The sequence below is a fragment of the Equus quagga genome, chromosome 18 (assembly GCF_021613505.1).
Source record: "Equus quagga isolate Etosha38 chromosome 18, UCLA_HA_Equagga_1.0, whole genome shotgun sequence".
Classification (NCBI taxonomy): Eukaryota; Metazoa; Chordata; class Mammalia; order Perissodactyla; family Equidae; genus Equus; species Equus quagga.
This window is the reverse complement of record NC_060284.1, coordinates 47,349,171-47,375,405: the sequence shown is the minus strand read 5'-3', so window position 1 is coordinate 47,375,405 and position 26,235 is coordinate 47,349,171. Positions and strand designations below refer to the sequence as shown.

General features: G+C 42.1%; 1 protein-coding gene across 4 annotated transcripts in view; it reads right to left on the bottom strand.

Moving 5' to 3' along the window:
• CD101 (CD101 molecule) overlaps window positions 1-26,235 on the bottom strand; it is a 30,988-nt gene that overhangs the window by 4,179 nt on the left and 574 nt on the right. The window contains exons 1-9 of one of the 4 annotated variants that reach the window (XM_046645904.1): window positions 24,128-24,156; window positions 21,695-21,952; window positions 20,918-21,298; window positions 19,164-19,580; window positions 14,669-15,055; window positions 11,314-11,697; window positions 10,203-10,607; window positions 7,162-7,572; window positions 4,183-4,578 (exon numbers count right to left, since the gene is read on the bottom strand). In XM_046645904.1, coding sequence (XP_046501860.1) covers window positions 4,183-4,578; window positions 7,162-7,572; window positions 10,203-10,607; window positions 11,314-11,697; window positions 14,669-15,055; window positions 19,164-19,580; window positions 20,918-21,298; window positions 21,695-21,746 — 2,833 coding nt within the window. In that variant the 5' untranslated portion in view covers window positions 21,747-21,952; window positions 24,128-24,156. Of the gene's footprint in view, window positions 1-4,182; window positions 4,579-7,161; window positions 7,573-10,202; window positions 10,608-11,313; window positions 11,698-14,668; window positions 15,056-19,163; window positions 19,581-20,917; window positions 21,299-21,694; window positions 25,786-26,235 lie in introns of those variants that run through there. The other 3 variants (XM_046645903.1, XM_046645902.1, XM_046645905.1) reach the window with 3 other exon arrangements.

Below are 26,235 nucleotides of genomic sequence, written 5' to 3'. Positions count from 1 at the left end.
GGAATTCCCTAGAATAAGATATTTATGTCTGGGGTCTGCGGGGAAGGTAAAAAGACTCAGGTAGCTGTAGCCCCTGCCTTGGCTTAGTCATAGCTAAGGAAGTAAGATGGAGAAGAAAATGCAAGTCCATTCCCCCAGGGAAAGGCCTGCTTAACTTTTCTGCCTTCACTTGAGCCATATCCTCCACAGTTTTATCATGTACTCCTAACTAACTCAGCCTGGAATTGCCAAATAGAGGCGGTGGAAAGCTATTTGAGACGCGCAAATAGGTAGCATATTATATTTGACCTGGATTTTATTAACATATAGAGCTGGTCCTTACCAGGAGCGCCATTACACTGTGATTCGGTAAGTATTTGAGCATCTTCTCTGTGCCCTTAGGCACTGTGCTAGTGCTGGGAACAAGATACTCAGAGGCTTTGCCTTCTCAGCATGTACAGTCTAGCAGTGATGATGTTAAACAGGTGTGATGACCAAGAGAATAAGGTAAGTCACAGGGAAAGTGGCAGTTAAGCTGGTAAGTGAAGGGTTAGTAGATGTTGACCGGGAAAAGATGGCACAGAGGAGCATTTCAGTCAGAAGGTGGTATATGTTCATGCAAGATGTTGGACTGTCAGTCATGTCTATTCGCTTCTAATCTTCATCCTCTTCCTCTCCACTGGCTCTTTCCCCTCTGAATGTAAACATGCTCAAGTCCCTACCATCTTCAATCCCTACCATCTTCAAACCGAAATGGAACAAAGCAAACCTTCACTGACACCTCTTTTTTTTTCTTTTTGAGGAAGATTAGTCCTGAGCTAACTGCTGCCAATCCTCCTCTTTTTGCTGAGGAAGACTGAGGAAGGCTGAGGAAGACCCTGAGCTAACATCTGTGCCCATCTTCCTCCATTTTATACGTGAGACGCCTACCACAGCATGGCTTTTGCCAAGCGGTGCCATGTCCACACCCGGGATCCGAACCAGTGAACCCTGGGCCGCCGAGAAGCGGAACGTGCGAACTTAGCTGCTGCACCACGGGGCCGGCCCCTCATTGATACCTCTTATCATTTGTTATGGGGTCCATCCTTGGGCATCATTATTAGCTATAAGTTGATGACTTCTTATCTACAACTCTGGCAAAGATCTTATCTGGAAGTCTCAATGTCTATTGGATAGATCTCCCTGGATAACTCACAAGGACTCCAAACTCAATTCTAGCCCAGCTTACTCAAAATTGAACTAATCTCCCCTTCAGACCTCCTATATTACCTCGTTTAGTGAATGGCCCCACTATCCAGCTATGCAAGAAACCTGATATTCATCCTTGATTCTCCCTTTCTGCTCATTCACCCTCCACATACATCTAATCAGTGTCTAAATCCTGAAGATTACATCTCCTAATACTGAATGCCTCTCCTTCTCTCAGCCCTCGTGGGCACTGCCTTAATTCAGTAATTGTCTCACCTGAGTTCTTACAATCAGTTTCAAGTAGTTCTCCCGGCTCTGTGTCTGCCTCTCTTCCAATCCATCTTTAACACTGCTCCCAGGCGGAGCTTTCTAAAATGCCGATCTGATAATGTCACTCCTCTGCTTAAACTTGTTCAATAACACTCCATAACTTTCATGATAACGTTCACTTTCCTTAGCTTTGTACACAAGACACATTTGAGATCCGTACCCTTCCCACCTCACTAGCCTCATCTCTTGCCATTGTATCACAGTTTCTATGATCATCTTACATATCCTTTCCTTTTCCTGAAGTACGGGTCTTCCTTTTTAGGAGGCCCCATACTCTGGGGACCTTCCTAGGTCTCCTCCCCACCCAGCCCTCACCCCAGCCCTGCCTCTGCTCCTCCTGTAGTAGCCAGAGACTACTTCTTTGATGACACCTATCATGTTGGCTTCACTTCTCCCACCAGACTCTGAGCTCTGTGGGAACAGACTCTGTAATACAGTCATGTGTTGCTCGATGGCAGGGATACACGCCGAGAAATGTGTCGTTAGGCGATTTTGCCGTTGTGCCATCATATAGTGTACCTACACAAACCCAGATGGTGCAGCCTACTGCACGCTTAAGCTCTGCGGTACTAATTTTATGGAACCACTATCCAATGTGTGGTCCGCCGTTGACTGAAATGTCATTATGCAGCGCCTGACGATACATGTTTTTGTGTCCTCAGAACCTCATATAGTTATTTATTGAACAAATTAAAATATTTTGTCACATAAGTGGATATCTTCATATGTATGTATTTACGTGTGTGCATGTGCAGCATGTTTGGAGGCATAAGGAAAAAGGAGTTAACATTTGTTGAGCACTTACAATACGCCAGGGACTGTGCTAGATACTTCATACACATTTGTATTATAATACTTATCTTATGAGAAGGCTGAGGCTCACAGGTGAAGCAACCAGGGTACCATCTCACAGCCAGCAGGGAAGTGGCAGACCTGCAGTTTGAGCCTAGCCAACCCTGGGAGTTTTCATCACTCCATACTACCTCCCCGACCACCAGAAAGGAACAGCCAGGTAGAGGAAGCCAGATGCTACATGATAAGGATTTATTTGGGAACCCTGAACTCTACTTATAATGAGAACCCCCACTTGTCATGACACAGCCTTTGAGCTTTCTCAATTGTGAAGAATATGAAGACTACTCAATTTTTAATGTTTTCTTTCCAGAGTTCATCTTTTTAAAATCTTACACTTGTTTTACAAGGATTCCACAAGGATTAGCAGTATGTATATGATGTAAGGATCCCATCTGTCTCAGAGGAGATGAGCTTTTTCATCACAGAATATATATTTTTTACAGTTACTATCTGTTGATTCTACTGCAGGAACTGCTGAGTCCACAGAGCCCAGGAATTCCAGTGGGGAAACGTGTATGGAATGTGCTCAGGGGTGTGGACTTCCTATAATTGTTGGAAGAAAAACTGATAGGAAGAAAAATTCTGCCTAGACACTTGGGAGAAAAATTCTGCTGAAGAATGGACACAGGAAGAGGATGATGGGCCCCCGGGGAGCAAGTCAGATAACTCTTGACTTCCGCTCTAGCAGGCTTGTTGGGCTGGGATGAAGTCATCCCTCCTTCTGAGCCACACATTCATGGTAGCGCTCCTTTCCTCCTGAGGAGTGTCACCAAAGCTGGCCAGTGGTTGAGGAATGTCATCTTTAATGATCCGTTTTACCCTTCCTGGTGTAGGCCACCAAGACCACACCTCTGCCTCTCTAATAACACTTTCCCACTATAAGTTTAACTATAGCTTACCACTCACCTTCTCCTTAAACCCCACCAGAAACAAGTGGCTCAGAGAATGAGCTGGCTGTAACACCTGCTGGCTCATTGATCACCAGGGAAGATTTACTCGGCTGGCGGAGAAACTTTTGCTTTCATTAACGAATGCTTCAGGAATGCCCTTTACATGCTTGGCACGGTACTGGCTGGAAGGAGTCCCTCTTCTCCTTCACAACCTCTTGTTCCACATCCCTCCTGAAGTTATGCACTCAGCTGAAGAGAACGACCTTCCCATAGAGAGAAGGCTCAGCCTTTGGCCAATGGTATTCAAGTAGCTGCCCTCCTTGCTGGAGCCTGTAAACAAGTTCTATAGGGCGCACTTCCTCCTTTGATGCCTTTCAAGATGCAATTAGGAGAGGTGCACGAAATGACTATCATTGTCAAAGTCCCAGTAGTTTGTTGAGCACATAGAGATATAAGAAGCTTGGCACTTATTCACTGAGAAAGGATTTTTTTGTTTGTTCTGTTTTTGACTCAGGGAGCATTTAGAGGTAGCTGATTTTGGTTTACCCAGGTCAAACTTCAAGTCACCACATCCCTGTCCCTCATTCCCACTCCCACTGCAGGTCAGTGTTCTGAGATTGGAGAGTTGGCCAAGAGGTAAGGATCTGCTTCAAGCATTATTTGGTAATTTAAAGGCATACAATATTGATGGCTTTTCTTGTTTGGGAGGAGAAGTGGGGAGCGCGTCAGATGCTCCTGACATTTAAATGTCTATGCCAAAACCTCACGTAGACCTTGTCTGTCCAAATGAGTTAGACAAACGGCAAAGTCATTTTCTTTACGGAGTCTGTACATTGTTTTCAGCCTGAAGAAGGAGCAAAGCTGAGCTGGGAGGAAAAGCGTAAGAGGGGAGAGAAAGATCCTCCTGACCAGGAGCCATGGCAGGTTAATCCCCAGTTACCTGAAGGCAGCACCGTGAGCACCATACGCTGCGACTCATCTGACGCTTGGCTAACCCAGTTGCTGGGGTTGCCATGTAGCTGCCACTCTGCTACCCTGCACCAGTACATTCCAGCATCCTGCATCTCCACCCGATGAAGCTTCAGGACAAAGTCTGTAGGGGATGAACGGTAACAGTGCAGGTGCCTCCTGAGCCTCTCTTCACCATACTCCAGCAAGCCGTCACGCTGAAGGTGCACCAGCATCTTACTTCCAGAATTTTCTCTGCTCCAGTACCACATTACAGAGAATAGGGAGGCCGGGCTGCCAGAACTCTCCAGGCTGCAGTGGATGGCCACCTCTCCATGCTCAGTAGCATTTTCTGAAGAGTACACTTTGGAGACATGAACCTTACTTCCTAGGAAATAAAATGGTAGTAAATTAGGGAAGAACTCAGACTTTTGGATTGGACACCTCCTCTGAAAAACCTAGTTCTCATTGAAGAGACGCCATCTTACAATCTTCAGACTTCAGATCCTTCATCTTTATCATTTTCCTTGACCCGTCCTTCTTCCATATTTGCCAGAACATTCTCTGCTATGAATCAGACCAGACACTTCTCGTCTTTAGAACTACCTCTTGCCTGCTGACCCTGCCACTGAAGTCCACCCAGTTTGGGGGTGCTCTGCCCTGCTGCTTTGACTTCTCCATGGTCAACTCTCCCTTCTACTCCCCTACGGACCATTTAAAACTTGAAGTCCTCCCCTTAAGCCATATATTCCACCACTACCCATCATTCTTAGCAAATTACCCTCCTCCCATACACCTGATGTCATCCCAGATGAGATGCAAGGAAAGAGGTGGCTATCTAAGAGAATCAGCATTTTTATACAAGTTTTAGAATACCACTCAAGGAGACTATTTAAATTATTGCATTAGACTACATTTGAAACAGATTGTGACATTTACTTTTTAAAAATTCTCCCCTGCTAATCGGCAGGTGGGGACTTGGAACGAAAGCCAGAATAGTCACAAATAAAATAAATTGTAGTATGCACCAAATTTTCAACTCTACTGCAAACACATTTATTAATCTATCTTTAAAAGAATAGCTTTGTCTGATCCTGGGTTCTTTTTTAGTTACCATCTTTGCTGTCTCCTTCCCTTCATGATGAAACATGTGCAATATTAGTTTATACAATACATCTCTGCTTCCTCACCTCAAACTACTCCCTACTTTATTGCAATCAGCCTTCCAATCTCATGACTTTACTCTGGCCAAGGTCCACAGTAAGGGCCCGATTTCCCAGCTCAAGAGACCATCTAGTCTTTTTTGTTCTCTCTGTGGTTTTTGTCACTGAAGTCCATTTACTTCTTGAAATTCTCTCCTCTTTTGACTTCAGAGAAAATATCCGTCCTACAGTTCTGACCAATCCTTCTCCGTTTCTTTCCCTGGGGCCTCTTCCTTAACTCACTCCCTACACCGGGTTGCTCAGCTGGCCACCCTCAGCCAGCCACACCCAGATATGTTTTGTTTGATACTCTCAGTATTTTAAAAGAACTTGAATTAGTTGTAAATGTTCTCAAATTGAGTGATGTCACCAAAAAAGATTATAAGCATTTCTTGAGATACTAAAAGGTTAGACAATGCTGAGCCCACATTTCTAAATGGGAAGCACTGGCTTGAGCTAGGAAGTGGCTGCCTCCTTAAAGGGGTGTGCACACACTTCAAGATTTGGCTTGGACAAGTGGGAGAAAGGGATGCCAGCCACACAGATGGAGAAGGCACAAGTATACATGAGTCTTGTGGGATAAGAGAGATAATAAATGCGATGTGAGACATGCTGAGTGTGAGGGTCTCTGGGGCACCCAAGTGGAAATGTACAACAAGCAGTTGAGTAGAAAGGCCTAGAGTTCAGGAGATGGGGGCTAAGCATGAACTTGGAGCTGTTTCATTGAAGGGGGTCGTTGAAACCAAGGCAGTGTTTAGGAAGTTCTGCAGACAAGAAGAAAAACAGGCCCAGGATCTCTCCCTGAGGAACACCCACATTGAGCAAGGAGAGGAAGAAAGGCCTGAAGAACATGGAGAAGGGGAGCCAGAGCGGCAGGAAGAGATTCTGGTGCTCAGCCACTATTTTGCCCCTGCTGCCCCAACACACTGTGAGCTCCTTAAGGCAAGAGCTGTGTTCTATTTACCTTTGTATTCCTAACTGCCTAACACATAGCAATGCTCATTATAATCTTGTTTGTTGATGTTACATTGAAAATAGAATTTTAAGCACCAAACTAGATTAATTTATTCGCAACGTGCTGTTGGATCTTGGCCAGTTCCTGAACCTTAACTGTGACATTCATTTGATTTTAATCAACATTGGAGGTGACCTAACTAACACCGAGAGATCTAATCAACCCTGCCCACATTTAGACCGCAGCTCTGTTAGACCAGTGCAGATGAATGGAGCTTCCATTCCATTTCCACAGATCTCCTGAGAAAGAGGAGATTCCCTCATAAGCCATTCCAACAGTTAACTACTCTTATTTGCCTTATGTTTAGGCAGCCAAATATTGAAAAGCAATTTCTCCACACATCCCTGTAGAGTGGTACAGTTTCTGTTCACAGTGGGAGAAATATGCTTCATATTACTCTTTCTCTGCCAAATTACAGTAGAGCCCCACTGGAATGACACAGCTTGTTATTATAGAGATCTGGAGATACGACGCCCTGGGTACTGCACAGACTAGGCTGCCAGGCTGATGAGCAAACCAATCAAAGGGATCTCGTTCCCCTCCAAGCTCCTCGAAACCTCAGACTCATTCACCTCAAGTGACCCCTGCCACCTCTGGTCGGCTACCAAGTCCTGCAGTCATTGTGAGGGCGGACACTATTCTTGTGACTCTAGGTCACATTTTTACCTTCACATAGTCACTTCATAGAACAGCTGCCCAAGAGAAGATGGCAACCCTGTAGAAATACATGTGAGAACACATTCACAAGACTTACCTGTGAGTCTGAGTTTCAACTCTGTTAGACCTGACTTCTTTTCTCCAATCTGGTTCCAAGCACCATTTGTAGACAAGAGCCATTCCTCCACAGCACAGTGATATTTGCCCTGATCACTGTCTTCCATACTCAGAATGTGTAGCTGAAACAAGTCTTTGGAAACTTTCTCGGCATGGAATTTTCGTTTTTTCCGTGGGGTTTGAAATTCATCCCCATATTTTACAACACTGGTTCGGTCCATTTCCAGGATCCTTAGCCAGGATGCATTAGTGGAAATGGGAGAGAAGTACCAAATAACAGCTAACTGAAGGTTTCCTGTGGACTGGGACAAGATGCTACATTCTATGTCAGTGTTGGAGCTGATGGAGATCTCCCGGACTTGACTGCTTGAATTCACTTTTAGCTTGCTCTCTAAATTAAAAGAATGGAAACACTTTTGTTACTTTCCAGAAAAACAGAATTTTCAGGAAGAAGGGACATTAGATCAACTAGGGCAATACCTCCTACATCCATCAGATATGTGAACTCTCTCTCCAGCAGCCCCACGAACTGCTCATTCAGCCTCTGAACAACTCACTATCTGACAAAGTGGCCATTCCATCTTTGGATAGCTCTGCCACTGAGCGTTCTTTCTGATATCGAGTTGAATTTTACCTCTCCATAATTTCTACCCACTGCCTTGTTCTACCCTTGCCCAGGGAAGTGGGATGGGCGGGGCAGAGGGGGCGGTGCCTGGAGGAAGTATTATACAGAAAAGCCTAATCTCTTCCACATGATAGTGCTCCAGTATTTAAGCATAGACACCTTCACTTCTGTAGCATTTCATAAATCAAATTGAGAGAAAGTAACCCTATTAATGTTTGTCTGTGTGTTCACTCTCCTGAGTACTCCTGGATTCACAATTTGCCAAAGTCTGTATCCACCTTCAAACGTGGGTAAACAAGGGGAAGTCATACGTGGGCTATTAAAATTGTATGTCTCTTTGCAGCCACTCAACTGCGGGAATATTGTATGGATAAGGAGTCAACTAAACTTTAACCCCAGCAGCTTTTCTGCTTTGTCACAAAGAGGAATGATAAAACCTGGCTTCCAAAGCTTATTCTAACTTCTTACTGATATCACCAATTCTACTTTTGGAACTGCTTATTGATGTTACCAGTAGGTCCCTCTACTCTTCCCTCAACAAACATTTATTAAGCACATAGTATGTTACGTGACAGACTATTCCAGGCTCTTGGATACTTCCTTTCAATAAGTTCACAGTCTAGATGGAGAGACTAGTACAAGGACACAGGCTTAGAGATTACAGGATTGTGTCACCCAAGTGAGACAGAAGTATGCAAAGTGGCTATCAGAGCACACAGCAGGGGTACTTGCTCAAGTGCAGGAGTGAGAGGAGGCTCCCTGGAGGAGATATGCCTAAGTGAAGCCGTAAGGGTTAACAGGAATTAGTCTGACGGAGAAGGGGTTAAGGAATTCCACACAAAAGAAGCAACTTGGACAGAGACTTTGAAAGTGAGAGAGAACATAGAGTATTTGAGGAACTGCAAGTAGATCAGTGTGACTGGAGCTCAAATTCAAGATGGTGTGTGAAAGGAGATGATGCTGGAAAGACATAAATGTACCAGATTATAAAGGACCTTGCATGCCATGCCACTGGAGTATGGACATGAGGTGGACGTGGAGGAGTTGTAGATGCACCAATTTTCCCACTTAGGTCACTGTGGATGGTAGGAACATAGAGAACAATATAGGAGGAGTAGCTTTGGAGGGATAATAATGGTGCGTTTATGTTTTGACATATTGAGTGTAGACATGTCTTGGAGACAGTTGCATAGATGAGTCTGGAGATCAGAAAAGTGTTTCAGGATAATGGATTTGGGAGTTGTCAGCATAGGTTGAATCTGTGGGTAGGAATAAACCTACTTCAGGAGACTGTATAGAATGAGAAGAGAGCAGACCGAAGATGAAATGCACAGGAATGAACCAGCAGAGGAGAAGAATTCTGCAAAAGAGAATGAAAAGGGGCAGTCACAGTGTTAAGAAGGAAACCAAGAAAATCTTGTGTCACGAGGCCAAGGAAACAAGAAGTTTCAAGAAGAAAGGACTGGGCCAACAATCTCAAATGCCACATAAAGGGCAAATACATTAAGGCATAAGTTAATCAACAAGAAGATCATTACTATTGCCAAAAATATTGTTCCAGAGCAGAGAGAATAATGACAGTGACCATCTTTGAGCACCTCCTTGGTGTGTCAAGTATTCTACTAGGTACATTATCTATGTCACCACCTTTAAATTGCACATCAGCAATTTATAGATGAGGTAACTAAGCTTGGACAAATTAAGTGACTTGTCTAAAGCTATGCTGCTATCTAGGGCTTGTCAGATATAAATGACTTCAAAGGCTCTTGAACACTCTGCCCTAAGAGAATGGATGTCAGGAAAGAAGATAGAGGATGCAGCAGAACTTTGCACAGGTTGTCTTACTTTTAACCTCCATGCTCTATTACCAATTGACAAGGTAAATTATATTTGACTATAATCATAAATTCTCTAACTTTTATACATAGACATATTAAAATAAGTGGATAAATGTATGCTAATGGCATTTACATTATCCATGCCACTAGGGTATGGATAGACATTCCAAACATTTAACGACTCGTAAGGCATGGGCAGTGACCAATCCGAAAGAATGCCTCACCACTGGCACTGGTCCTAGAGGCCCTCTGCTGTGCCATGTGGTACCCTTTAGCTGCTGCGTAGTGGAGACTTATGGGAATATGGGGAAGGATTGTGGAGCAACAGTTATTATTAACCAGTATGGAAGTATTTCAATGTTTTAACAACCAGTATGGCCATCCCATGCATACTAACTTAACACTAGCCTGGATATCACTTATGGATATATATGGTGCTTACTTATATAGTACAAACATGAGGGGAAGGTATTTTATGCTTTAATTCTATAATTTATCCAAAATGGGAAAAGTGTTTTAAAAAAAGAACAGCAGGGATTAATTTCAAGTAGTGTTTACCTGGTAAAGTGACAGCTATCCTCAGTGGGGAAGAGATGGCAGAAGCCCTTGCGGGGCTGTTTGTGTGTAGGGAATTTCTGTCATAAACTTCTACTTTACACTGATAAACTCCTGCTTCTTCCTCAGTGGCATCATAGATTAGGAGTTGAGAACGAAATGAAGACTGTGAAACCTTCGTCTTCTTTTGGAACTGGGATAGGAAATCCCCCCATTCAATAGTGCCATTATGGGTGATTTGAATAAGCTGATGAAAGACTTGGGATCTAGCTGGCTGGAACTGCCATATCACAGTGAGCGGTACCTTGAGGTCAGAGTAGTCAGCCTGCACTATGCAGGACAGGTCAAAGGTATTGCTTAATTTCACTTGCGGTCGACGGCTCATCAGATTAACCTGTAGACTTGACTCTGTGGGCAGAAATGTGAAACATAATTTCTAGGATGTTTATCAAATCAAAGTACAGTACTCCAAGTTTTCTTAGTCACTACTTCATACTGAACCATGCATTCGTACATTGGGAGTATCAAATATTTTGGGGTGGAAGTTGATTCACAGTACAGTCTGTCCTGAATTCTGACCTCCATTTCCCAAAGTTGACCCTCTTCTAAGAGTATTTTCAGCAGCAACAACAAACAGGCATTGTTTCTCCAGTCTGCTGCGTAGACAGCTGCTGCTGGGTGGGTGGAGTGCTGCCCAGCCCCAGTGGCCGGCCTCCTTCCTTTTCCCCCACTCACGGGTTCAGTATCACTGTTTTGCACATGCAAGAAGAGACTCTGCAATCCCAGGGCTGCGGCTGTCAAAAGCCTGAATGTGTGAGGCTCAGCTCCATTCAGCATCTCTCTCCTATAAGTCTACTCCAATTCACAGGATTTTGTTTTTAGCCCTGAATAACAACTTACAAATTGTACCCTAAATATGATCTTTATAAAGATGAATAAACTTTAGAGATTAGTTGACAGACATGGTAGCCAGAGACTATGCTCCATGTCCTAGGGTACCCATACCATAACTAGAGGATTCAGGATCACACGCAATCAAACTCCACTGCATTCCAGAGCAAAAGGAAGGTGCGGATGATATGTAAGCTCAGAAAAGGATTTCTTTGACACTTACCCAGAGATTTGACAGTGACTGACATCTTCTGAGTCCAGCTCAGATCTCTGGCCTGGTTCCGGGTCCTCTCAGACACCCTGCACTCATAGGTGCCGCTGTCTGTGACAGTGGTGGAGGTGATCTCCAGTTGGAAGGTGGCCCAGTTCATTTTCTCTAGCCTTGTGTTGCTGTGGTTATTGAGTTCCCCATTGGAGGCACTCAGCTGCACGGTGCCATCCTGCTCCATGCCAGCCACAAACTCTGGCTGGGTCTGGTCTTGCGGGATGTGCCACCACTTCACAGACAGGAGACTTTCTGCTCCATCTGCCTTGCAGAAGAGGGTTAACGCCTCTCCTTCCCACACTACTGGCTGCTTGTTCTTTGTAGACACGACCACACTTCGTGCTGTGGATTACAGATTTTAGAAGAAAAAAGTATTTCGAGTAAGTGAAATTTTTTCTAAAACACAATGAAATCTCATTAATTAGGACATGACTAGTTTGTGACAAATGAGATCAGGCTTTTTACTCCTGAACTATCCCCAGAACAAAGATTTGCTAAACACTTAAATAGTGGAGGCAAAACAGAGAAAGACTACCAGGACTAACAGGAGAATCTATTTACACTTAATTTATAATTTGCCCTTATTTTTAGTGATTTGTTAAATCAGCCCTTCCTTAAGAACATCTAGTTGGAAAAACATCTGGTAATATTTTGTTAGATTAATTAGGGTGGATGTATGAGCCTGAAAGTAGTGAAGCTGTGTTTATTTAAATGTTTAGTTTTTTTGGAATTCAGACTTCCACAGTTCAAAACGACCTTCCTCTCCCTATCTTTCCCTAATTAGTGTGTATTCTGAACAGGGAAGGAGTATTATTAGTTAGATTTCTGTTTAAAATACTACCATTAAAAACAATTACTTGGAGGAAAATACATGTACATATTTTTTTTTCTCTTTTTCAAATCATATATTCATTCATATATATATATGTTGTTGGTTGAAGGGAGACCCATCTTATATCTGAACCACAATGTAAATCTATAAATGTAAATCTGGCTCCCAGATGGGAAATCCAAGATGTGTAGAAATGCGGACATTCATTCAACAGACACTTCCTGTGCAAGGCCTTGTCCTTGGTGCTTTGTGGGCAATGCAAAGACACCTCAGGAGCTCATACATCCTAGGCAGCCCATCCTCATGCTTAAGGCCAAGGTCCCTGGAGTCAGAACTATCCTGACCTCTCTGAGCTTCAATTTTCTTTCCTGTAAATATGGGGTTAATAAACAGCACTCACCTTATTGCGTTGTTGAAAGAACTAAATGAATGGCACATGCAAAGGGCTTAGCCTGGCTGACAAGGGAAAGTACCCAGTAAAGGTTAGCTATTAGCATTAGTATGTAACGACAGGCATTTAGTGAAAGCAGAGGTAGTTCAAAGCCAAAAGAGAAAAACAAATAGATCAGGCATTAGAAATCTAAATAGGATCTAAGTGAATTTGCAAATCGTGGTTCCCTGCTGAGGAAGCAGTCCAGTCTTCCACTGCTTTATGTGTATATTTATATAAGTTACAAAGGCAGAATGAAGGTTAAGGTCCACAAATAGGTTACAAATATGTATATATGTATATGCAAACCTGCTTCCAAATTTTGGGTATTAGAGACACGATTATACCTAAAGTTTTTTAAAGTTAAAAATAGACTCATAACGGAAGTTTAGAAATTAGAGGGAAATCATCACTCATAAGCTCAGTACTATAACATAACCATTATGATTAGTTTCAACTAACATCAATTTTTTTTAAAAAACGAGGTTTCCTTAGTTCATTGTGGTCATTACTGCCTCTTGGTAAGAAGTAATAAACTTAGTAAGAGTGTGTAAGTTACACATTCACAGTGGTAGGAAGTACCCCCTTCTGTTTAAAATATTCATAGAATGATAAAACTTTGCTCATACTTCAAGGAATGATTTGACTTTCAAAACTGAATGCTCAATAGGATTCTTAATAAATTTGCTGATAACTTTTTCTGTTTCTACATATTAGGCCCAGTTTGGACTCCAGCCTATGCAAAGAACTGTTTTTAGCTTGGAAGACCACTCTACCAAGAGGCCTATGATCTTTGCACCATGAAGCACATCCTTAGATTCTTTTGGCACACATTCCCAAGTACTAAGCTTAAGAAAGGCCACAGATATGTTCCAGGGGAAAATGAGATGCACAAAGCAGAGAGTCAGCTCTGTGTAAATATGTAAACCTGCCCACATAGTTTTTCCTAAATCCTAGAAAGTTAGACCAAATGTTTAGTGTGAAAACTAACACCAACATACTTCCTAGCTTGCCACTCTAGGCCAAAGCTTGCACATCTTCATTCCTAGCAAATGGGGTGTTGAAGAACACCATGAAAGGGAAATTTATCTGCCTTTGGAGATGCCTCCAATGCTATGAGCAAGGGCAACAAGGATATCTTTATTTTTAGTTTGTTTTTGTCTTTCTTTTTGATTTTTGTTTTTGCTTTTGGGCAATTAATCTTTCTAGACTTTGAATTTAAAACCCAGCCCAGAGAATCCTAATATTAGTGGTGGATTTGTCTATTTTCTCTCTACATAAAAAGCACTGATTATTCAAACGTGTTTACGGTCACTCAACCTTAATAAACTAAACGAGAGCTGAGTGCCTTTCAGTTTCACACTGTAGGTGCTCAGACTCATTTGGAGAAGTGTCTCATCACATCACAGCAAAAGTCAGGGAGGAGAGTCTGCCCACTATCATTTGCCTCTTCATTTCTTACTCTGAGTCAGGCTTTGATGCAGAATTAAGTCTTAGTATCATTCCCCATATCAGCTTAAGATAATATAGGATTGACAAAAGACGCCTGAAAGATGTTGGGGGTGTGGGGGCTGTAATGTGGGTGTTTATTCCCCAGGAAGGAGGCAAAGTGTAGCCCTTTCCTCTTAACCTGTTCACATCACAAACAGAACAAAAGAAGACAGAGGGCTCCTTTAAAACAGGTGTTCTCTGCTTGAAGAAAAACCCAATGTACAAAAAGGAGGACTCACAGCAAACGGAATTAAAGAATCTAAGACAGCAAGAAGGGACTTATAAACAGTCTAGTTGTATGCCATTATTTTACAGTTTAGGAAGCTGAGATTTAGAGAAGAAAAGTTGTGTGTCCGTGGTCAGGGCCCATTTGATGGCTCAGGCATAGGATTTAGGTATTCAGCTGGTTTGGGAGCTTTTCTTTACTCCAGTTCACCTCAAAGTGATGTGACGGGCCCCCGACTCTTAGAGCCCTCCACCGTGTCCATAAAGCCATCCTGAGCTAACACAGGAGGGGATCTGAAAGCAGCCCCATGGTGTCTGGTCCCGACTTCACATACCTGCTGGCTTCCTCAGGTACACTTGGCTGTCTGGTGACTGCTTTGTCTGAAGCACTTGCCAGGAGCCCCTCAGAGCTCTTGCCACCTCTGCCACTGCACATCTGTAAGTGCCTTCATCCTCTGGGCCCGCAGTGAAGATCTTGAGAGAGAAAGCCTTGGGGCTTAACTTTGAAACCTGGAGCTGTCCTTGACTTGTTCTCTCTTTGTAGTCTTTCTTCAGGCCCAGAACTCCACCGGCATCAATGCGGGCCATTTCAATACCATTGAAGAACCAAATGCCCTGAAGCTGTGGGTCCTGGCCACTGCCCACCACCAGGCAGACCAGTTCTAAGGGATTCCCTTCAGTAAACGTGCTCTCAGTCGTAATGTTGACTTGAAAATCTCGTACTGGGAAACAAAAGCAAGGCAGGTATTTAGAGAGGCTACTGCACCTGTCCTTTCAGTACCAGAGAGCGATGACACCCCCTGTAAGGATAGCAAAGGGATTGAATTTCATATGGAAGCTCAGTTCTGAGGAGTAGGTAAGCCAGAGAAATGCCTAGAATTGAAAATGCTTTGATCATTCCTTAAATCACCCAGAAAGAACAGCATACGGGGTCTTCTGAATCCAATTCTATCAAGCAAGATGCCTGCATAGACGTATACACTATACAGTGATGTATTTTTTTTAATAAAAATATAAAATATTTCATACTACGTGGAATTGCTGTAAATTGTGATTTCTTGCTCTCTCTTTGAGATGAAAATATCCAGAGGAATTTTCCTGAGTGAAAAAGTACATGTGATATATGACAAGCCCATAGCTAACATCATACTTAACATTGAAAAGCCATAAGCTCTTCTTCTAAGATCAGGAACAAGGCAAGGATGTTCACTCTCACCACTTCTGTTCAACATAGTACTAGAAGTTTTAGCCAGAAAAAGAAAGAAAAGGCATCCAAATCAGGAGAAAAAGAAGTAAAATGGTCTCTGTTTGCAGATAACATGATCTGATAATAAGGAAACCCAAAAAGACTCTACAAAATATTATTAGAACTAATAAATGATTTCAGTAAAGTTGCAGAATACAAAATCAATGTACAAAAAAAGATTAGTTGCATTTCTACACACAAACAATGAACTATCAGAAAAAAAACGTTAAGAAAACAATCCCATTTACAATAGCACCAAAAAGAAGAAAACACTTGGGAATAAATTTGACCAAAGACGTGAATGATCTGTACACTGAAAACGATTAGGCACTGATGAAAGAAACTGAAAATGACAAAAATAAATGGAAAGATATTTGTGTTCATAGGTTGGAAAAATTAATATTGTTAAAATGTCCATACTACCCAAAGCAATCTACAGATTCAAGGCAATCCCTATCAAAATTCTAATGGCTTTTTTTTTTTTTTTTTGAGGAAGACTAGCCCTGAGCTAAAATCCACCACCAATCCTCTTCTTTTTGCTGTGGAAGCTTGGCTCTGAGCTAACATCTGTGCTCATCTTCCTCTACTTTGTATGTGGGATGCTTGCCACAGAAAGGCTTGATAAGTGGCGTGTAGGTCTGCTCCCAGGATCTGAACCAGCGAATCCTGGGCCACCGAAGCACAGCATGTGAACTTAACTACTGCACCACCAGGCCAGCTCCTCTAATGGCATTTTTTACAGAAATAGAAAAAAATCCATCCTAAAATTCACATGGAACCACAGAAGATCCTGAATAGCCAAAGCAATTTTGAGCAAGAACAGAGCTGGAGGTATCATATTTCCCAATTTCAAAATGTATTACAAAGCTACAGTAATCAAAACAATATGGTACAGGCATAAAAACAGACACACAGATGAATGGAACAGAATAGAGAGCCCAGAAATAAATTCATGCATCTGCATCAACTGATCTTCAATAAGGTTGCCAAGAACACAACAGGGAAAAGATAGTCTCTTCAATAATTGTTGTTGGGAAAACTGGATAATCACATGCAGAAGAATGAAGTTGGACCCTTATCTCACACCATATAAAAAAATCAACTCAAAATGGATTAAAGATTTAAACATAAGACCTGAAACTGTAAAACTACTAGAAGAAAATAGAGGGAAAACCTTCTTGACATTGGTTTGGGCAATGATTTTCTGGATATGACCCCAAAAGCACAGACAACAAAAGCAAAAAGGGACAAGTAGATTGCAGCAAATTAAAAAAGCTTCTGCACAGCAAAAGAAACAATCAACAGAGTGAAGAGATAATCTATGAAATGGGAGAAAATATTTGCAAACCATATATCTGATAAAGAGTTAACATTCAGAGCCAGCCCTGATGGCCTAGTGGTGAAAGTTCAGCGTACTCTGCTTCAGTGGCCTGGGTTCGGTTCCTGAACACAGAACCATACCACTTGTCTGTCAGTAAAGCCATGCTGTGGCAGTGGCTCACATAGAAGAATTAGAAGGACTTACAACTAGAATATACAACTATGTACTGGGGCTTTGGGGAGGGGAAAAAAAAGAGAGAGAGGAAGATTGGCAACCAGATATTAGCTCAGGGTGAATCTTTCCCAGCAAAAAAAAAAAAAAAAAGTTAATATCCAAAATATATAAGAAACTCATACAACTAATAGCAAAAGACCAAATAACTTGATTAAAAAATGGACAAAGGCTCTAAACAGTCATTTCTTAAAAGAAGACATACAAATAGCTAGCAAGTACATGAACTATCATCAGGGAAATGCAAATCAAAATCATGATGAGATATCACCTTACATCTGTTAGAATGGCTATTATCAAAAAGACAAAAGATAACAAGTGTTGGTGAGGATGTGGAGAAAAGGGAACCCTTCTACACAGTTAGTGAGAATATAAATTGGTATGGCCATTACAGAAAACAGTATGGAGGTTCCTGAAAAATTAAAAATAGAACTACCATGTAATCCAGAAATCCCACTTCTGGGTATATATCCAAAGGAAATGAAATCATTATCCTGAAGAGATATCTGCACTCTCATGTTCATTATTCATAATAGCCAAGATACAGAAACAAAGTGTCTGTCAATGAATGAATGGATGAAGAAATTGTGGTATATATGCACAATGGAATATTATTCAGCCATAAAAAGGAAATCCTGCTATTTTTGATAATATGGGCGAATCTGGAGGACATCATGCTACGTAAAATAAGCCAGACACAGAAAGACAAATACTGCCGGATCTCACTTACATGTGGAATCTAAAAATATTGAACTCATAGAAGTAGAGAGTAGAATGGTGGTTGCCAGGGGCTGGGGGTCGGGGGGAAAATGGGGAGTTGTTGGCCAGAGGGTACAAAGTTTCAGTTATTCAGAATGAATAAGTTCTGGAGATCTAATGTACAGCATGGTGACTACAGTTAATAATACTGTGCTATATACTTGAAATTTGCTAAGAGAGTAGATCTTAAGTGTTCTCACCACACACGCGCACACACACACACAAGGTAACTATGTGAGGTGATGGATATGTTAATTAGCTTGATTGTGATAATCATTTCACAATGCATACATAGGCATATCAATATACATATGTATGTAAAATTAGATACATATTTATATAATTTTGTACACCTTAAATGTATACAATTTTTATGTCTGAATAAATAAATAAGAATAAATAAAGACTGTTCTACATTTAAAAAAAATTGTTTTCAAATAGAGAGAAAGGAAAGCACATATGATGTGCCCCCATAGGACTCACTGAGTGTGACTGGGACACTTAAGGCCAACAGGACAATTTTTAATTGAACAGAATAAAACTCTTCATAAAAAAAGAAAGCAAGCTTCAGTGATCCGCCATTGGACCACTGCTTTTAGCCACGGATGCATATGGTTTCAGCGACCTCCTCCTGTTGGACCAAAGCCTCTGTAGAGAAAAGCAGAAATCACAGCCGAGGCTCTCTGCTTGCTTTGATGAAAATGCCAATGGATCGTGAAGGGTGACACCATTCCAAGTTGGAAAACGGGGCAAGCGGAAGGAAATTGCAGTCAAGACTTCCAGGTGGAAACTGGAGCTGCTCTGAGGCCCAGGTGTCTGTGCTGGGTGGGCTCTGCGGACACACACCTGTCTTCTCTCACCAACTGGTGAGCTTAGGCAGAGCATTTAGGGTGTCTGAGGCTCAGATCCCCTGTTTTTAAAACGGGGAGTTGACTACCTGCCTCGTAGGGTGGTGGTTAGGCCTAAATTAGATAATGGAGATAAAGTGCTTACGCGGAGCCTGGCATGAACGGTAAGAAAACTATCCGCCTGCGTGGCTTGTGGACCCTAACCACTCAAGAGATCTTATCCATGTAAAACTTCCTGTGGACAGAGCCCAACTGGATATCCTTCTCCTTATTTATCCTTCCCAGATGACAAAAACAACACAACATTGACTCAAACTTTCTAAACCATTTTTTTCAGATCCAAAGAAAGATTAGAAAAAAACAAAAAGATATCCCACAAATACCCACTACCAGCATGTGAACGAATTTCCTGAGAAGATAATTACCTGCCGGCTGGATCCTCAGAGTTGTGTGATCTGTCTGCTTTTTTGCGATGGGAGTCCAGGTTTCATCCGGATCCTGAATCCATTCAGTTGCCTCACAGAACAGCTGCCCTTGGTCTGAGGGCCGGAGCCTCCCAATGGACAGCCTGAAGGTAGTGGCCCCGAGCTTGTCAAGCCGCACATCGCTGGCTGCAAACCTCTCTGTATACGAGGGCCCAGGGATCAGCATGAAATCTCTGGAGAGGGAAATAATCTTGGTGGCTTTGCTCCTTTCCCCATCCTGCATCAGGTACCAGGTGACAGAGAGGTGGGTATGTTGAGCTGTGGCTTTGGATGCCTCACAGGTAAGTTCTAATGGCTCCCCTTCGTCCTTACTGAGAGTCTGGGAACTCATGGTGGCAGAGAGCGTATCTGAAATAACTGAAGGCAAAGGGACAATGATAATTGACTCGCCCAGTACCTATCGGACTAGCCTCCTTAGATGAAGAATGTGCCCTGACCCACCACCTAGAAAGCACATCCTTTGAGTTGCTTTTCCATTAGCCATACGCTTTCCCTATTGCCAACGGGAACATTGGCGTCCATGTACATACAGTCTATGGCAATCAGCAAAGCTAATGGCTCACTGCTGGATGGACCCTGACTTTACTTTTTTTAGCATAGGCTGTAACCAATTTAGCTACTCAGACACAGAGTATTTAACGGGGAAAAGCACTAGGAGCTGGAAGACCTAGATTCTGATCCTAAATCTGTCCCTATCTAACTACGTGAACTAGAACAAGTAACTCCACTTCCTTGGGCCTTAACCTGCTCCTTTATAAAATAAAGTTCTGAAATAATCTGTTATAATCTATCATGCAGAACCAAAATGCAACACTTGCCAAAGTTCTGATAACCATCCTACCACCCTACCATTCTCTTCTTCCTCAAAGGAAATCACACAGTCTAAGCTTATGTGACAGTAATGCTTAGATTCAATCAATGCTTATTTATTGAGCATCTACTCAGTGGTGACCACTGTGTTGGGGCTGAGACAAATGTTCTCTTCTCATGGAGCTCAGGGTGAGGTAGGAGAGAGTCATACAAGCAGCCAACTATCACACAAACTGAGTGAGTGCTAACAATCGTGGTATGAATCGAGCATCAAGAGGAAACAAAGATGGGAATACTGCCTGAGACAGTCAGGACAGGTTTCACAGCAGAGGTAATATCTAAATTGGGTCCTGAAGTATATGTAGGAGTTTTTTAGACTTAACAAGGGGTGATAACATATTCTAGGCAAAGGGACAAAATGGTAATTGCAAGGACCTTCTCCCCACAGGTAAATATGTTAGCGGATGGTAGTTTCAGAGTAATCATTTCCAAGTTAATGACTTTACCACCTATTACATTAATACCAGCTCTCTTATCAAGTTAATGTTCTGCCTCTAAGAAGAGACATAACTTGGGGAGGACTCTCAAAGCTTTGTCTAATTCTGTTGCTATTATCAACCTATGGATAGCTGTGGACAAGGCCTGGGGAAGACCACACACGGTCAAAACCTTCATGGCAAAGTTGATTGGAAAAATGAATTGAGACTTTTAGAGAATATAAGTTACCTAAATGTGACAAATCTCCAAATATCCAGAGGGACATGTGGGCTCTTTAGCCAAAACAAATAGCACAATATAAAGCCATGTCACATTGGCAAGGCATTGTGATGATGAGGACTCTGGCTTCCCAGGGGCTGACACGCAGAGGAGGGCAAACAGCTTACCAGTTAGATTAGTCTTCGCACTGTAACTTCCATAGTATTTGCCATCAGTGTTCGGTGTGTGACACTCATACTCGCCGGAATCCTTCATCTGCAGCTGTGAGATGTGCAACAGGACTGAGTTGCCCTGGGCCCTCTCCACGTAGACTTCCCCCCTCTGCACCCGCTGTGCATACACCGCATAAGCGAAGGTGGAATCCAAGGTGCTAATGATCTGGACTTCTCGGGCCGGGGCTGTCGGCAGGTAAACAGACCACTGGAAATTCTGCTCAGAAGGTCCCTGGTGGCCAGTTACATTGCAGCCAATGCTGACAGGATAACCTTCAGCTCTAAACAGTGGTCCTTTCTGAACTGTTACTTCTCTCTGGCCAATGCTGAGCTTAGCTTGCAAGTAGGAGAGAGAAAGGGGAATAAAAATAGGTTAGTGATCCAGTTCCCAATGTGCCGCATTATGTAGCTGCTTGTATTACCATTCTAGTAAATGAGATTGCAGGTTATTAGCTATAATCAACTCAAATGTTCAACACCTTCTTCAGGCTGAGGAGCAGTGGAATAACTCGTTGAGTTAATTGTTCTTTTATAACTTTAACTGCCTTAGTCATCTCTAGTCTCTTAAAAAAAGTTTAGCTTCATCAATGTAACGTGGCCACTCCCATAAAACATATCTGCTTTCCTAAGTGCATTTATTTTAAAGTAAATACGATGTATGATAATGCACCTTTATAGTATTTTATGGGACAATCCAGCATATACTTTGCCAAGCCTCCAATTCCTGGGTACCTGTTCTCACAGAAGTGATTGCTGGAGAGGCCAAGTCCACAACACTGCCCATGGTGCCACGGTTTTTCTTGCTGGTTGGTTGGAACTATTTGTAGCTCCTAGCCAGGTCAGATGCATGACCAGCTAAAATTAACATCTGAAGAGGCAGCAGCACTTCTTTTCTGTACTGTGGAGGGTTTTTTGTTTTGTCATTTTTTAGAAAGCCACTACAGCTTTATGGAAAATCTTCATTAGGATGGCTCTTGAGTCCAGCAGGATCTGGAATCAGAATCTATTTTAGTTCTTCTCTTACTCAAAGTTGTCAGTTGGGACTACTAGGGATAAAGTTTCCTGTGGGACAAATCTCATGTATTACATTTAAAGGAGAAAACGTTATTAAATGGTAAGATTTCCTCTGACATACACATTTTCAAAATCAAGCATTTTTCAGAAATTAAAATGTATGGCTTTACTTGACAATTCAATAAATATTTATTCAATCGCTTAGAGTATTTCTGATGCTTTAGGGAGCAAGATATGAAGAGGGGTTTGGGATAGTCTCTGATTTCTAGATTTTATAATCTAGTCAAGTATGGTGATAGTCATCCCGCTATGAGAGAGAGATGATACAGTGCCTTGAGGAATTTGAAGGCAGGAGAGATTACATTTTGTGGGGAGGGAAATAGGTAAGGTTTATGAAAGAGGTAATGTTCGAAATGGACTTTGGGGAGTTGAAAAGAGTATGACAATCTAAGTGGGGAGACAGGGCCTTTTAGATGAAGGAGACTTCATGACCAGACTCTATGAGTAGGAGAAAAAAGACTGTTTGAGGGAATAGGGAGTGATCAGTTGGATTAGGGGGAGAGTTACATGAAGATTAATAAGAGGTAAGACTGGATAGGAATTTTGGGTCCAGAGCATGAAGAACTTGACTATCATGTCTCAAAGTTTGGACTTGATTGATTGGGCAATGGAGAGTCCTCGGAAAGTGTTTGAAAGGTCTTAGGAAAATTAACCTGACAGTGGTGCGTAGAGTGATGGAAGCTAGACACAGACATCAGGTAATTATGGTAGCCCAGGAGAGAAGTGAGGAAGGCAAAAAGAATAGAAAAAGGGGACTATAATTTAAGAGCCATTGTGGAGATAATATCTGTCGTTTTCAATGTCTTGGATGCTTGGAGGTAGTAGGGGTAGATGGAGGGATGGAAGGCAGGAAGAAATCAAAGATGATACCTAGCCTTTGTGAGGGTGACGGGGAGAATGACAGTATTGTTAACGGAAATACAGATATCAGGAAGAGTTACTGTGGTGTGTTCAAGGGTGAGGGAGAAGATAATGCATTTAATTTTGGAAATATTAAATTTGAGTATCACGGAATAAATAAGAAGGATATCCATCCCACATTTGGAAATAATATTAAATATACATATTTGTAGTTTAAAGTCTACTCAACTCTTTGAAAATGTTTGTAATCTAATCCTTTCAAGAACTCTGTGATATTCCCATACTTAGCAATGTCAAAACTTACAAATGGTTGAGCCAGACTTGAACCTAGATTTGCGAATGTCAAAGCTCTGGCTGCCTCCATTGTTTCTCCTGGCTTCCTACAAATGCCTGTTTGTAAGTAGGGACAGTTCTGGCCTATAGATGTAGATTAAGTCAGTTACATATAAGTATTGGGAAGTATTACGGAATATAAAGAGGGCTAAAGAGAGATTACTAGGTAAACCTACAGAAGCAAAAGTTAGGGAGGTGGGAGGGCAGCCAGGACACAGTGGCTTGGGAACCAAAGGAGGCAAAATGCTCCAGTAAGAAAGGGCTTGTCAGCACTGCCCAATACTGCTGAGGGGTTGAGGATTCTAAAGGCAGAGGAAAGCCCTTGGAGTTTGATGATGAGGATGTCAGTGGAGATCTTTGTAGAAGGGATTTCAGTAGAGCAGAAGCAGCAGATTTCAAGGGTAAGAAACAACGGCAGGCAGTGTAAACTACTTCAAGAAGTTTCACGGAGAAGGGAAAGAGAAGAGCAGAATGGCAGCTGTTAAGAGGAGCTGGGTAGGGAGAAGCCCTCAGGGCCGGGATGGACACAGGCACCACTGAATGTTTGAGGGCAGAGGAACAGTAGAGGGCAGAGATGGATGAAGCCAGAGATAGGCTGGTGAATGGAGTAAGGTTCTAGTAGGGGCATGAGGTCAAGAACATGATTGGGAGGGTACTGCTTTCTCAGAAAAGCAAAGGAAATGGTGTAGAGGTTTCATAGGTACTTTTGAGGTGGAAAGGAATGACTGACAGAAGTCAATTTAAGTGGCTATGCATTGAAATCATACACTGAAGCATCTTATTATAAACAAACATGTTCTCTGTGGGATATGTTGTACATAGCTCTCCTGCTCTTAAAGAGTAAAATCTTCAAAAGATTGTCCATGGCTTTCTCTTTTAATGGACAGAGCATTATACCTTTGCACAGCAGCTCAAATTCCTTTTGACTGATGGGCACACAGCTTGGTACTGGCATACTACATTGAAGTCACATTTTTGAAACATGAAGAATTCTCTGATGGTATTGGCTTTTTTCAAAGAAGTCATCGGGATTGCCAAACTTGCCACCTCAGTATTATTTGAACGGAAGCTATTAGATTGAACCATATAAAATGGCCCACATTTGACCATTTTTGATATCTAAAAACAGCAACTTTAAATGATTCCACCTTCCACAAAACCTATCTGGAGAACGTCAAACACAACGAGCAACTTCTCTTTCATTACACATAGGAAAACTCTATACACTTGGAGGCTGAGAGCGCGTCCGTCCATAATTTAGTGGCATTTTGTTTGTTCGTGAATACCGTCTCAGTAAGACAAGCAATAGCCCCTCCCAGGACCTTCTCATGTCAATGGCTTTTATTTGTAGAACAGCGAGTCAGGGTGAGGGGTGAGAGATCAGGCAGGCAAAGCTAAGTACTAAGTCCAAGAGCTCCTTTGCCCTTGACATTAACCTCATCTAGCGCCATATTCTAAAAAGATTCATCAGTCTTTATTTTTTAAAAATTAACACAAAGTTACATTTGCTACACAATGCAATTGATCAATTGATCATCATTTAATTAATTTCCTTCATTTCCCCCTCAATATGTGTAATGACAAATAGAAAGCTTCCCAAGATTTCTCAAGTTACTTTCTGATTTATGTGTTCTCCACATAAAAACTTGCTCTATACAAAATTAGTGCTTAGGATGAGTCAAAATCTAGAAGAAATAACTATATAACCTAGTTGAGGTAATTGTTTAAATGGGTTAAGAAGCTTCCAGTTTCCCCTTTTTGACCCTCGGTTACTAATTTCCTCCCCCCAGACCTTCCGCCCTGCTCATCAAAAGAAAAAAAAGAGAGAGAGAGACAGAATTTGTAATTGTCTGACTTGTACAATGTAAGCCACAAGCCAAATACACAGTCCAAATACACAAAGCATATACACTTGAGAATCACACTCAGACAACTGAACAAGACTAACAGGAACACACCAGCCAACAGTCTCCACAGGATCCCGCCAGTCCACCTAGCCATCAACGCCTGCCAAGCCAGCCTGGTGGGCAGTGATCACCCAGCAACTGGTCCTAGTAACCACCCTGCAGGCCACCTCTCACCCCCTCAGGCCCCAGATCTGATCCACACCTCATACTCTCCAACATCCCTTGAGACATGAGCCCAGTTCCACTCAAGCCAATGTTTCTTAAGCAGTCCTTTGTGCTGAATACTGGTCCCTTTTCATGCTTCAGCCACAGCCCTGGTCACGCTGATAAATTCTTTTAGTATCCCTATCAACCCGTCCATTCAAGTCCCTGCACTAGCTCAATCCAGTCTCTCTAAAGCAGCAGTTCTTAACTTGGGTCCCTATATGGCACCGAAGGGTCCATAAATTTAGGTGGAAAAAACCCCTCTATCTTTATTTTCGCTAATCTTAGTGGAAATTTAGTATCTCCCTCAGTCATAAATGTAGACAATGTATTTTCATATCATATTACAGTTGTTGCAGATATCTTGAAATAGTGTTCATATTCATCACTACTTTGAAGTTTGGTGGTAAATAGACCACCTCTGGATCTTATAATATAATGTGTAAGGAAGCAAACAAATTACTACATCACAATTTATTTTAAAACGTTTCAATAGTTGCATTTCAATATGATTGATTTCCCATATAATCCCATGCATTTTATTTTAGTCATTTAAAAAATTATTCTAAGATGGGATCAATAGGCTTCACCAGATGCTAAAGGAACCTATAGCACAAAAATGTACCTGCTTACCTTCTCTGGAACTATTTCATTCCCTGCCCCGTTCAGCTGTTCTCTCTCCACCTCCAAAGTCCCCCCTCCTCCACCCTATTCCGACATGTTTAAATGTCCTTGAACTAGCTAAAGCCCTTTCACATGCCCTTCAGCAGAGCCAAGGGAATCCTCCTGTCCCCTTCTCAGTCTCTCAGTAGTTAATTCCTGCTTTGGTTCACAGGTGAAGTCCAGAACCTTCTTTTAGCTTCGCTTAAAACTACTAAGTGCTCTCATAACCTT